The following is a 13260-nucleotide window of genomic DNA, read 5'->3' on the forward strand; positions in this document are numbered from 1 at the left end:
GTCATCCATGTAGTACAATTCACTTCCCATAGTATAATGCACGCCATAGTTCTTCATATAGTATAACGTATTCCCCATAGTCCTCGATACAGTATAATGCAGCCCACATACAGTATAATGCAGCCACCACCCTACAGAGTATAATGCAGCCACCCCAGAGTATAATGTAACCCCTCCATAGAATATAATGCAGCCCCCCCCATAGAGTATGATGAAATCGCCCCTCATAGAATATAAATATAATACAGCCCCCATAGAATTTAATGTAGCCCCGAATAGAATAGAATACAGCCCACCTCCCCATAGAATATAATTCAGCCCCATCAGAGTATGATGCAATCGTCCCTCATAAAAATTAATACAGCCCCCCATAGAATATAATACAGCCCACCTCCCCATAATATATAATGTAGCCCCCCATAGAATATAATGCAGCCCCCCATAGTATATAAGACAGTCTCCCCCATAGAACAGAATATACCCCCATAGTATATAACACAGCCTCCCCTACAGAATATAATATACCCCCGCAATAGTATATAACACAGCCACATAGTATATAACACGGCCTCCCCCATAGAATATAATATACCCCCTATAGTATATAGCAAAGCCCGCATAGTATATAGCACAACTTGCATAGTATATAGCACAGCCTGCATAATATAGCACAGCCTGCATAATATAGCACAGTCCGCGTAGTAGTATACAGCATAGACGGCGACGCACAGCCCGCACAGGGATATATAGAGCACAGCCCGCACAGGGGTATATACAGCACAGCCCGCACAGGGGTATATAGAGCACATCAAAAAAAGAAAAGGTATCTGCCTAGTTTAGTGGCAATGCTCCAAAATAATATAATCATCCAAAAAAGCAACGAAAAAGCAATATAGCCATAAAATAACAAGATTTTATTAGAATACATATAAATACAAAAAAATGTTAAAAATATGCGATGACAGTATGAGGGTAGAAACTATGCAAAATAGTAACCACCAGGAGGTAAAGTGCAGTATCAGTATAGAATAATGCATTGCTCAAAAAACATAATTATGCGCAAAATACATGTAAAGAACCAAAAGGTATATAGTATAACTGTGGTATGGTTATACGGAGCAAAAATGCAGGGCATGTAACGCGCATAAAAAGAAAAAGTATTAGGCATGCTAGTTATAGTGCCAAAGAGTGATTGAAACAGGCATATGGAAGAAGACTATGCTTACATGAATGCAGGCTAATGGAAGATACAGGCATATATTAGCAATATATATGGTACCAACACCTATGATACTAACGCCTATATCTGTATAGAAACCAAGTGGTTTTTAGATACATAGCTAAATGGAACAAGTGGTGGCTAATAGCCTACCGAGAGCCAGATTCCACATGCACTGGAAATTTTAACATGACTAATGTAAAGCAGCGGCCTGGATTATTACCTCACGGTGGTAGCAGCGACCCGACGCGCGTTTCGCGTAATGCTTCGTCCGGGGAAGAGTGCACTCTTCCCCGGACGAAGCATTACGCGAAACGCGCGTCGGGTCGCTGCTACCACCGTGAGGTAATAATCCAGGCCGCTGCTTTACATTAGTCATGTTAAAATTTCCAGTGCATGTGGAATCTGGCTCTCGGTAGGCTATTAGCCACCACTTGTTCCATTTAGCTATGTATCTAAAAACCACTTGGTTTCTATACAGATATAGGCGTTAGTATCATAGGTGTTGGTACCATATATATTGCTAATATATGCCTGTATCTTCCATTAGCCTGCATTCATGTAAGCATAGTCTTCTTCCATATGCCTGTTTCAATCACTCTTTGGCACTATAACTAGCATGCCTAATACTTTTTCTTTTTATGCGCGTTACATGCCCTGCATTTTTGCTCCGTATAACCATACCACAGTTATACTATATACCTTTTGGTTCTTTACATGTATTTTGCGCATAATTATGTTTTTTGAGCAATGCATTATTCTATACTGATACTGCACTTTACCTCCTGGTGGTTACTATTTTGCATAGTTTCTACCCTCATACTGTCATCGCATATTTTTAACATTTTTTTGTATTTATATGTATTCTAATAAAATCTTGTTATTTTATGGCTATATTGCTTTTTCGTTGCTTTTTTGGATGAGTATATAGAGCACAGCCCGCACAGGGGTATATAGAGCACAGGCCGCACAGGGGTATATAGAGCACAGGCCGCACAGGGGTATATAGAGCACAGGCTGCACAGTGGTATATAGAGCACAGGCCGTACAGGGGTATATAGAGCACAGGCCGTACAGGGGTATATAGAGCACAGCCCGCACAGGGGTATATAGAGCACAGCCCGCACAGGGGTATATAGAGCACAGCCCACACAGGGGTATATACAGCACATATCCCCAAAAAAAGGGAAGATACCACTCAAATGCGTAAAATATAAGATACTTTATTAATATATTCAAATTTAAGAAAAAACAGAAAACAATAATAAATGTATTTAATACTCAAAGACAAGGGGAAAAGGCAAAGTAACCCAAAGCAATCCAACACATAAAAAATATAATTAAACATCCAAAAAGGATGATATATAGGATAAGTGCACTGTGCACACCAGCAGGTGTCGCTGAAGCTCACGTAATAGTATACAGATAACTAAATAAAAGCTGAAAGTGTCCGTGCATATATTGCTACTTTAAATAAATATAAAGTGTCACTGCATGTATGAACCTGGAATAAATAAATAAACAGTCAGGCTCCTAGATAGAGTAAAGTGTCTATGCATGTGCAATTCTAGGAGTCAGGTGAACCGGTAAGAAACACCTATGAGGATACAACATAGCAGCAAAGTAGAAATGCATATATACCTGCTGGGAGGTGGATTGCAATAGGCAGGGAAACCCCGACGCGCGTTTCGCAACGTAGCTTCTTCCTGGGGGTCGTGGACCACGACCCCCAGGAAGAAGCTACGTTGCGAAACGCGCGTCGGGGTTTCCCTGCCTATTGCAATCCACCTCCCAGCAGGTATATATGCATTTCTACTTTGCTGCTATGTTGTATCCTCATAGGTGTTTCTTACCGGTTCACCTGACTCCTAGAATTGCACATGCATAGACACTTTACTCTATCTAGGAGCCTGACTGTTTATTTATTTATTCCAGGTTCATACATGCAGTGACACTTTATATTTATTTAAAGTAGCAATATATGCACGGACACTTTCAGCTTTTATTTAGTTATCTGTATACTATTACGTGAGCTTCAGCGACACCTGCTGGTGTGCACAGTGCACTTATCCTATATATCATCCTTTTTGGATGTTTAATTATATTTTTTATGTGTTGGATTGCTTTGGGTTACTTTGCCTTTTCCCCTTGTCTTTGAGTATTAAATACATTTATTATTGTTTTCTGTTTTTTCTTAAATTTGAATATATTAATAAAGTATCTTATATTTTACGCATTTGAGTGGTATCTTCCCTTTTTTTGGATATATGTTATTTTGGTTATATACCACATTTTATTGGTTGGTCTATATATTTGGGTAATTGTATATACAGCACAGCCCGCACAGGGGTATATACAGCACAGCCTGCACAGGGGTATATACAGCACAGCCCGCACAGGGGTATATACAGCACAGCCCGCACAGGGGTATATAGAGCACAGCCCGCACAGGGGTATATAGAGCACAGCCCGCACAGGGGTATATAGAGCACAGCCCGCACAGGGGTATATAGAGCACAGCCCGCACAGGGGTATATAGAGCACAGCCCGCACAGGGGTATATAGAGCACAGCCCGCACAGGGGTATATAGAGCACAGCCCGCACAGGGGTATATAGAGCACAGCCCGCACAGGGATATATAGAGCACAGCCCGCACAGGGATATATACAGCACAGCCCACATCTCATCTCTCCCCCACCAACCCCCCCGATAATGGCCCCACAGTCCAGTAAAAAAAAACAAAACACTCTCCTCACCTTTCCTTTTGCCCGCGCTGCTCGTCCCTGCTCCTGGCGGCTGCAGTCTGCCCAGGACACAGCAGGTGCGCGATGATATGACGTCATCGTGCACCCGCAGTGTACTGTCAGAGGCAGAGCGGGGAATGAGAGGAGAGGGAGCGTCAGGAGACGCTCTCTCCTCATCATTGCATTGAACTATACCGGCGTCATAGACGCCGGTATAGTTAAATGCGGCGGCGGTGGCACTGGCGGGGGGAGGGGAAGGAACAGTGCAGCGGCCCACTACTGGCACCGGCCCTTCTGGCATTTGCCAGAAGTGCCCGATGGCCAGTCCGGCCCTGGTTGTGTCTCTATTAGGTATCACTCTTTATGGTACGGGACATTCTGGGTCTCATGATCAGCTCTTCGCTTGGTCTTCTGACTCTGGCATCCTCTTGCTCCAACCTGCTCATCCCAAATACAACTACATTTCTCTGTCGCCATCGTATCCAGACTAACATACAATTTTCTGAAACCTTTGGCGCAAACTCTAAAGGCAAAGGAAGTCCCCCCAAATAGCCAGACGCGATAAATACTTCCCCTTATATACACACCCAATGCCATTGCATGAAACAATAGACCCCCTACAAGAGGGTTCATTTCAGTAGTCTCCAGGAACATGGCATCAGGGCCAATTCTACCCGGCGTCATGTTTTGTTATGGGGCCCCGACATATGGTTGCTGGCACTAAAGTGATGTGCCCAATATCACACGTGCTTAGGGCAGATTTCTAAGGACTTTCTGCTGTATTGCATTCACCCTGTACATTGAGTGGTGTTTCAGTAAGGTCCCTCCTGTGTAATTATATTAGGGTTTCAGTCACCAGCCGCATTCACTTTCTCATAAAAATCCTATTTTATGTGGCAGTTACGGTATGTCCAGATATATGAAGGGAATATCCTCTGATGGCACTGGCTCCGCACCCGGCACTGAGTACACAGGAAACAGACGTAGCTAAGTGCTTCTAAAACCCGCTCCCTATCAATCAATCAATTTCTCCATTAATCAATCAGACGGATATCTCTGTACCGAAGCATGCAGCACAATATATTAGGGGGTCTTACAGACTTAACTGTGAAATAGAACGGTCTGCAGTGACTCAATATTGCTCGCTATAAGGTCTAAAAAGGGTCCATATTTCAACGTAACTGTACTTAGTTGGGGAGAGGAGAATAAGCAGCTTCCAAATTCCTATGGGGACATATGAAATGCAATACATTTATACTTTTTTTCTTGTATTTTTTCAAATTGATCTGGGTATGGTCAGAGGCCCCTATGCCGACAATAACCCGTCCGGTCTCTGCTTGATTTATGGGGGGTCTTTAATTATTTTTTGACTAGAGACATAAGATCTACACAATAGATTGATGTTGGTTGAACACACCGATATCAGCAGGATTGGCCGTCAGCCTAGTATTTATGGGGGCTTCCCGACTTTCCCCTTACACATGATGTCGGTGGTGAAAAGAATCCAGCATGTTGATTTCAGACTGCCCATCTGAGTCGCTGTCAGAGGAGTCTCTTATAGAGAACACGGGAGTCGAGCGTTCCTGTGTATGGGGGAAGTGGTGAAAGTTTGGCCAATTGTTTGACTGACAGCTATCTATTGTGTATGGGGAGCTATAGTCATGTCCTCCAAGCTTATATGTCCTGATATGAACCCTCTAGATCCGTGTATTCCTCTGACCCTATTTTGCCATCCCTCGGCTTCCCTGTAGGGCACCTAACTTTTTGGTTTTGCGCCACATCTATTTTTAGCTAAAGTTTGAGAAAGTTTCCTATAAATTTAGAAACATTTTTCCTTGTTGTACAAAAAGAGAAGCGACACTTCTCCTTCATGGTCACAGTTCCCTTTTCAAACTTCTTTTACATCTCCAACCTTTATGCTGAATTACTATTATATATGTTTATATTATTTACATATGTTTTTTGTATTTTTTTTTTGCAGAGCTCTTTAAATTAAATGTGTTTGGTAGTCTGAGCAGCCTACCCCGGGCTTTCCGAAGAAAAGATTCTCAAAATTCAGACGCATGTACCAACGTCAGCTTGGACAATGTATTCGAAAAGACACAAGATGACCTCACTGCCATACCAAGGAGCCCTTCCTATGCCAGGTCAAGCGACATGTACACGCACATGGGAACCATGCCTAGACTCAGCAAAAAAATCTCAAAATCCAAGAAAGAGAAAAGTAAGGAGTGTCCGGCCACCATGGCCGCGCACTCCACGAACGACCTGTTGGATGAAGACATCGATGACATTATAGTGGTCCCTTCCCTCAAAACGCAAAGAAGGACTGAAGAAACTCCGGTACAAGGTTGCGAGAAGGACCAAAAGGTAGATATGAAAGATGACTCTGCTGGACATCCGGAGAGCTTGGAGGTGACACCAGATGTCCTTGAGAAAACGAAAGATCAAAATGTAGCCGAGGTGAAGAGAAAAGATAGCAGTGATGAAAGGTAAGAAGATCGGTGACCGTAGTGAAGTGTAAGAGATACAGATTCAATATTCTATATTTGTCTTTCATAATGGTAAATTGAAAGAGTTTGTCCTGGACTAATACAGTGGGGAAAAAAGTATTTAGTCAGCCACCAATTGTGCAAGTTCTCCCACTTAAAAAGATGAGAGAGGCCTGACACCATAGGTAGACCACAACTATGAGAGTCAAAATGAGAAAACAAATCCAGAAAATCACCTTGCCTGATTTGGCAAGATTTATTTTGCAAATTATGGTCAAAAATAAGTATTTGGTCATTAACAAAAGTTCATCTCAATATTTTGTTATATATCCTTTGTTGGCAATAACAGAGTTCAAACGTTTTCTGTAAGTCTTCACAAGGTTGGCACACACTGTTGGTGGTATGTTGGCCCATTCCTCCATGCAGATCTCATCTAGAGCAGTGATGTTTTGGGCCTATCGCTGGGCAACACGGACTTTCAACTCCCTCCGAAGGTTTTTAAGTGGGAGAACTTGCGCAATTGGTGGCTGACTAAATACTTTTTTCCCCACTGTATATTGAAGGCCTGTCTGTAGGACAAGTCATCTATATAAGACCGGTGGGCTATGACACCTGCAACCCCCACCGATCAGCCGATATCTGTACCCCCACACCCTCTATTACATCCATAGGGCATAATTACTGGTCAGTATTATCAGTGACATAGTGTCACTGGATTATGAGGCCAGTATTGGGCCCCACAATCCAGTAGTAATGCCAAGTAAGTAATCCCTTTAAAAAAAAGCATTAAAGGGATAATCCTATCTCCAAGATCCTATCCCAGTATGTAGTAGGTTTAATAATAATACTATTAGCAAATACCTCCAATTAGAAATGTAGTATAGCTCTTCTGACTCACTATGTTGCTTACCCCATGTGCAGGGCAATGCAGTACGTATCCAGGGTTACGACCACTAATAACTAATAGTGATGAGGGAATATGCTCGGATGAGATGTTATCCAAGCATGCTCGGTGTCACGGGGGAACTGGGTAGACTAAGGTTGGTTACCCGGGCCCCTGCGATATCCCTCAGGCTAGGGAAACCCTGTCTGTCCCTTTCCCAGAAGTTACACTAAAGGTGTGCATGTCTGAGCCGCCAGGCCTGACCCTGACTCCTGTTTCAGCCCTAAGCTGAAACCACCACCCGCCACCCAGTGAAGAGACCACACACCAATCCCCACAGAAAGCACAGACAGGGAAAACTGAAAAACGCACCAAGCCGCAGACACACAGGAATACACTATAATGTGCACAGGGCAAAACAAATACAAATAGGAAGGAGGAATATGATAAAGGATTATACACCACCAGATACGATATTCCTACAACGAGACCACCACTCCAGACCAGAATCACCAGGCATAAATCACAAGCTATAATCGGCGACGCCCAAAGTCCAGCGCGACTATTTAAAGGCCGTGGGCGTGACCCAGCCTTCAACCTGATTACCAGCTAGATTAACCCCGAGCAAGCTGGATAAAATCTAGCCGACGCCACTGAGCGTGTAGTGGACGTAAGTGGAATTACTGCTGTCTGTCGGACGCCCTAGTGTAAACAGCGTCCGACATGACAGTACCCCGCCTTCTACGAGGGACCCCAGGGCCCTCACGACTTATAGGACCCGGCTTGTCCGGATGGCGGCGGTGAAACATACTGACCAGCCGGTCCGCATGTATATCCGAGGCTGGTACCCAGGACCTCTATTCCGGCCCTTAACCACGCCAGTGTACCAGGTACTGTAATGTGCGGCGCACTACACGAGAGTCAACCACCTTGGAGACTTCAAACTCCAAATTGCCATCCACCAAGACTGGAGGTGGCATAGGCGCCGTGTCCACAGAACCCACCACCTTTTTTAATAAAGATCTGTGGAACACGTTGTGCATTTTATATACCGTAGGGAGCGCCAAACAGTAGGCTACCGGGTTAATGATGGCGGCAACCCTAAATGGACCAATAAACCTTGGACCCAATTTCAAGGATGGAATCTTGAGTTTTATGTTTTTTTGTGGACAACCACACCCAGTCACCCACACTCAGGTCCGGACCTGTCACACGTTTACTGTCAGCCACTCGTTTCTACCTTGCACCTACGCTTAGCAAGCGCTGTTTCACTTTCCTCCAAACGGATGACAGTTGTGCTCCTAACTGGTCCTCCTCCGGGACGCCAGTAGAGCCCCCTGACGCAGAGTACAAAACTGAGGATGGAGCCCGTAAACACAAAAGAACGGGGACTCCCCAGACGATTCCTGACGGTGATTATTTATAGCAAACTCAGCCAAAGGAAGGAACGTCGACCACTCCTCCTGATTGTCAGAAACAAAACAGCGTAAGTACTGCTCCAAATTCTGGTTCATACGCTCGGTCTGACCATTTGACTGAGGATGAAACGCAGAAGAATGCGACAACTTGATCCCCAGCCGTGAGCAAAAAGCTTTCCAAAATTTTGCCACAAACTAAGTACCCCTATCAGACACGATGTCAGACGGGACCCCGTGAAGTCTGACCACCTCCTGCACAAAAACCTGAGCCAGAGTCTTAGCGTTAGGCAACGAAGGCAAAGACACAAAGTGCGACATCTTTGAGAACCGATCAACAACCACCAGAATGACCGTGTTCCCAGCAGAGGAGGGTAAATCTGTGATAAAATCCATGGATATCTCCGTCCATGGCGTACTGGGTACCCCGAGAGGATGTAGTGTGCCAGCAGGATGAGAGCGGGACGTCTTAGCCCTAGCGCACGTGGTACATGCTGATACGTATGAGACCACGTCCTGTCGGATTTTGGGCCACCAAAACCGACATGACACCAACTCCAAGGTACCCCTAACCCCTGGATGGCCAGCCAGGACAGCATCATGATGCTCATCCAACACCTTTAGGCGAAGATGGAGTGGTACAAACGATTTGTTAATGGGAAGCTCTGGTGGTACCTCCACCTGAGCCTCGGCAATCTCAGCCTCAACCTCGGTCGTGAGAGCCGAGACCACTACACCCTTTTGGAGGATGGGTACCGGATCTTCCCGAGGTTCTCCCCCGGGAAAACACCTGGACAAAGCATCCACCTTAGTGTTCTTAGACCCAGGTCGGTACGTAACAAAAAAGTTGAACCGCGTGAAAAACAATGCCCAGCGAGCCTGCCTGGGGGACAGATGCTTGGCTGACTCCAGATACAGCAGATTTTTATGGTCGGTGATAACTGTAACCTGATGGACCGACCCCTCCAAAAAGTGTCGCCATTCCTCAAAAGCCAACTTGATAGCCAACAACTCCCTGTTGCCAATACCGTAATTACGTTCGGCAGACGACAGCTTCTTGGAAAAGTAGGCGCAAGGACGTAACTCTCCCAAGGATGAGCCTTGTGACAGCACCGCCCCCACTCCAACCTCAGACGCATCGACTTCCATGGTAAATGGTTTTGATACGTCTGGTTGCACCAGAATGGGGGCCGAAGCAAAATTGCTCTTCAGAAATTCAAATGCGCACACAGCAGCCCGAGGCCAGGCAGATAAATTGGTACCCTTTTTCGTCATGTCAGTAAGCGGTTTAGCAATGGTAGAAAAATCTTTGATAAACTTTCTATAATAGTTGGAAAACCCAAGGAACCGCTGGAGTGCTTTTAGGTTATCAGGCCGTTCCCAATGCAGCACCGCTTGCACCTTAGCGGCGTCCATTTTAAACCCTGAAGCAGACACAATATAACCCAAGAAAGGCAACTCCTGAACCGAAAATACACATTTCTCAAGTTTTGCATAGAGCTTATTTTCCCTGAGAAGCTGTAACACCTGCCTCACATGCTCTAAATGAGTATCACGGTCGCATGAATAAATGAGAATGTCATCTAGGTACACAATAACGAATTTCCCCAGAACATGCGAGAATACATCATTTATGAAATGTTGAAAAACTGCAGGCGCGTTTGTCAACCCAAATGGCATCACCAAATTTTCAAAATGACCCTCAGGAGTATTAAAAGCCGTCTTCCACTCATCACCTTGACAGACTCTTATGAGGTTGTAAGCCCCCCTGAGGTCAAGCTTGGAAAACCACTTAGCACCAGCCACCTGGTTGAACAAATCAGGTATCAGTGGCATAGGGTATGGATCACGAACCGTAATCTGGTTTAACTCCCTGAAATCCAGACACGGGCGTAGTCCGCCATCTTTCTTTTTAATGAAGAAGAACCCCGCTGCCACCGGCGAGGACGAAGGCCTGATGTGCCCTTTGCTCAGACTCTCAGCAATGTAATCTTTTAAAGCTTGCCTCTCAGGACCAGAGATGTTGAACATCCTAGCTTTCGGCAATTTAGCCCCTGGTTTAAACTTAATAGTACAGTCATAGGGGCGATGTGGTGGCAATTCTGAGCAACCCTTCTCTGAGAACACATCCACGAAATCCAGCAGTGACTCAGGAATGCTTGGAGTCACAGCGGACACACATGTGGCCAGGCAATTCTCCTGGCAAAATCCGCTCCACTGAATTATGTCCTGAGTTTTCTAGTCAATAACCGGGTTGTGCATAGATAACAATGGAAAACCCAGAACCATTTGTGCAGGAAGATTACTGAGCACCCTACATGTAACCTGCCCAGAATGTAGGACCCCAATGTGGAGTTTAACCTCAGCCACAAACTCAGTAATCTCCCCCTGTGGGAGAGGGGTAGCATTGATGGTGACCACCCGGATAGGATGAGGCAATTTTTCGACCGTGAACCCGGCCGTGCGCGCAAACTCCTCATCAATGAGATTAGTGGCCGAACCACTATCCACAAAAACAGTAATTAGCAGCTCTCTGCCATCGACCATAACTCTGGCAGGAAGCCTACATTGAGAGACCACCATGGAGGATATGCATAAGCTCAGATTGGCCTCCTCCACACCCTCTGAGCTTAGTAGATTTCCGCCGTTGCGCTTTTTTTTTAGAAAACAGAGGACAAGCATTTACATAATGCCCTTTTTTACCACAGCAAAAACAGAGTCCCTGCTTCCTGAGCGAGGGGGCTTGATGACGTGACACCCCTGCGATTTGCATAGGCTCCGTGGGCTCACCTGCAGCAACCTCAGGTGCACCTACAACCTCCCCCATAGGCGGCGTCTCTAGCGCCCCCTGAAGCAAACAGCGATCAATGCGGACAACAAGACTCATGGCAGACTCTAGAGAAGCAGGAGTCTCATACATCAGAAGGGCTTGTTTAACCCTTCTCGAAACCCCACATACAAACTGACTCCGCAGCGCCGGGTCATTCCATTGTGTGCACACCGCCCAGCAGCGAAATTCAGAACAGTAATCCTCCGCCATTCGCTCCCCCTGGCAGAGAGCGCGTATTTTAGATTCTGCTAGAGCCAATCTGTCAGGATCATAATATATGAGTCCAAGAGCAGAAAAAAAACTCTCTACTGAGCTAAATGCAGCTGAATCAGAAGGTAATGAAAATGCCCATGCTTGGGGGTCTCCGTTCAGTAATGACAAAACCAAGCCCACACGCTGAGCCTCATTACCTGAGGAAAGCGGGCGCATACGAAAATACAATTTGCAAGCTTCACGGAAAACCACAAATTTACTGCGTTCCCCAGCAAACCTCTCAGGTAAAGGGATTTTTGGCTCTGCAACTCTACCTGCAGTTTCCACTTGCACATTAGATACCACAAGACCCTGTTGCTGAACTGCCCCCTTCAATTCAGTGACCTGTAAGAACAGCGCCCTCAACTGGCGGTTTATGGAAGTCATGGGATTCATAACATACAAAAAAAATATATATATATTTTTTTCTTTTGGGCCGATTATAATGTCACGGGGGAACTGCGCAGACTAAGGTTGGTTACCCGGGCCCCTGCGATATCCCTCAGGCTAGGGAAACCCTGTCTGTCCCTTTCCCAGAAATTACACTAAAGGTGTGCATGTCTGGGCCACCAGGCCTGACCCTGACTCCTGTTTCAGCCCTAAGCTGAAACCACCACCCGCCACCCAGTGAAGAGACCACACACCAATCCCCACAGAAAGCACAGACAGGGAAAACTGAAAAACGCACCAAGCCACAGACACACAGGAATACACTATAATGTGCACAGGGCAAAACAAATACAAATAGGAAGGAGGAATATGACAAAGGATTATACACCACCAGATACGATATTCCTACAACGAGACCACCACTCCAGACCGGAATCACCAGGCATAAAGCACAAGCTATAATCGGCGACGCCCAAAGTCCAGCGCGACTATTTAAAGGCCGTGACCCAGCCTCCAACCTGAAATGCCCTGCACATGGGGTAGGCGACACAGCATATCAGAAGAACTATACTACATTTCTAATTGGAGCTTTTTGCTAATATCATTATTGTTACACCTTCTACATATTGGGATAGGATCTTAGAGATGAGAATACCCCTTTAATGCCCTCTTAAAATGTAATGAAACCCCTCCAAAACTAATAAAATTCACACCAACTTAGTCTGAACATCCAAGCCCTCTTCTCCCTCCCCTGCACGCAGAGCAGCTGGCGCAGTGCAATAACATCACTGCGCCACTTGCGCCAGGATGCTGATGCCAACCTTATTTATATTGGTGCGGTGCTTCGGGGAATATTCAGGGCAACTATGTATGACCCATAGTATCACTTCTACCTTCCATTTCTTGGGTGTAGTACACCACCACAAGCTATAGCCACAGAGCTTCTTTGTGAAGTTGTTTTCTTTCACACAATGATAAAAAAAACAAAATATCTGCTCATCAATACCCCAAAAGTTACCACATCCTGAGAACGC

At 45.4% G+C, this 13260-nt stretch overlaps 1 protein-coding gene across 2 annotated transcripts in view; it reads left to right on the plus strand.

Annotated features, from left to right (window-relative positions):
* SH2D3C (SH2 domain containing 3C) overlaps positions 1-13260 on the plus strand; it is a 104510-nt gene that overhangs the window by 46641 nt on the left and 44609 nt on the right. For both annotated transcript variants that reach the window (XM_077283899.1, XM_077283898.1), the window contains exon 2: positions 5946-6456. In XM_077283899.1, the coding sequence (XP_077140014.1) occupies positions 5946-6456 (511 nt within the window). The remainder of the gene's footprint in view (positions 1-5945; positions 6457-13260) is intronic.

Source organism: Ranitomeya variabilis, chromosome 2 (assembly GCF_051348905.1).
Source record: "Ranitomeya variabilis isolate aRanVar5 chromosome 2, aRanVar5.hap1, whole genome shotgun sequence".
NCBI classification, from domain to species: domain Eukaryota; kingdom Metazoa; phylum Chordata; class Amphibia; order Anura; family Dendrobatidae; genus Ranitomeya; species Ranitomeya variabilis.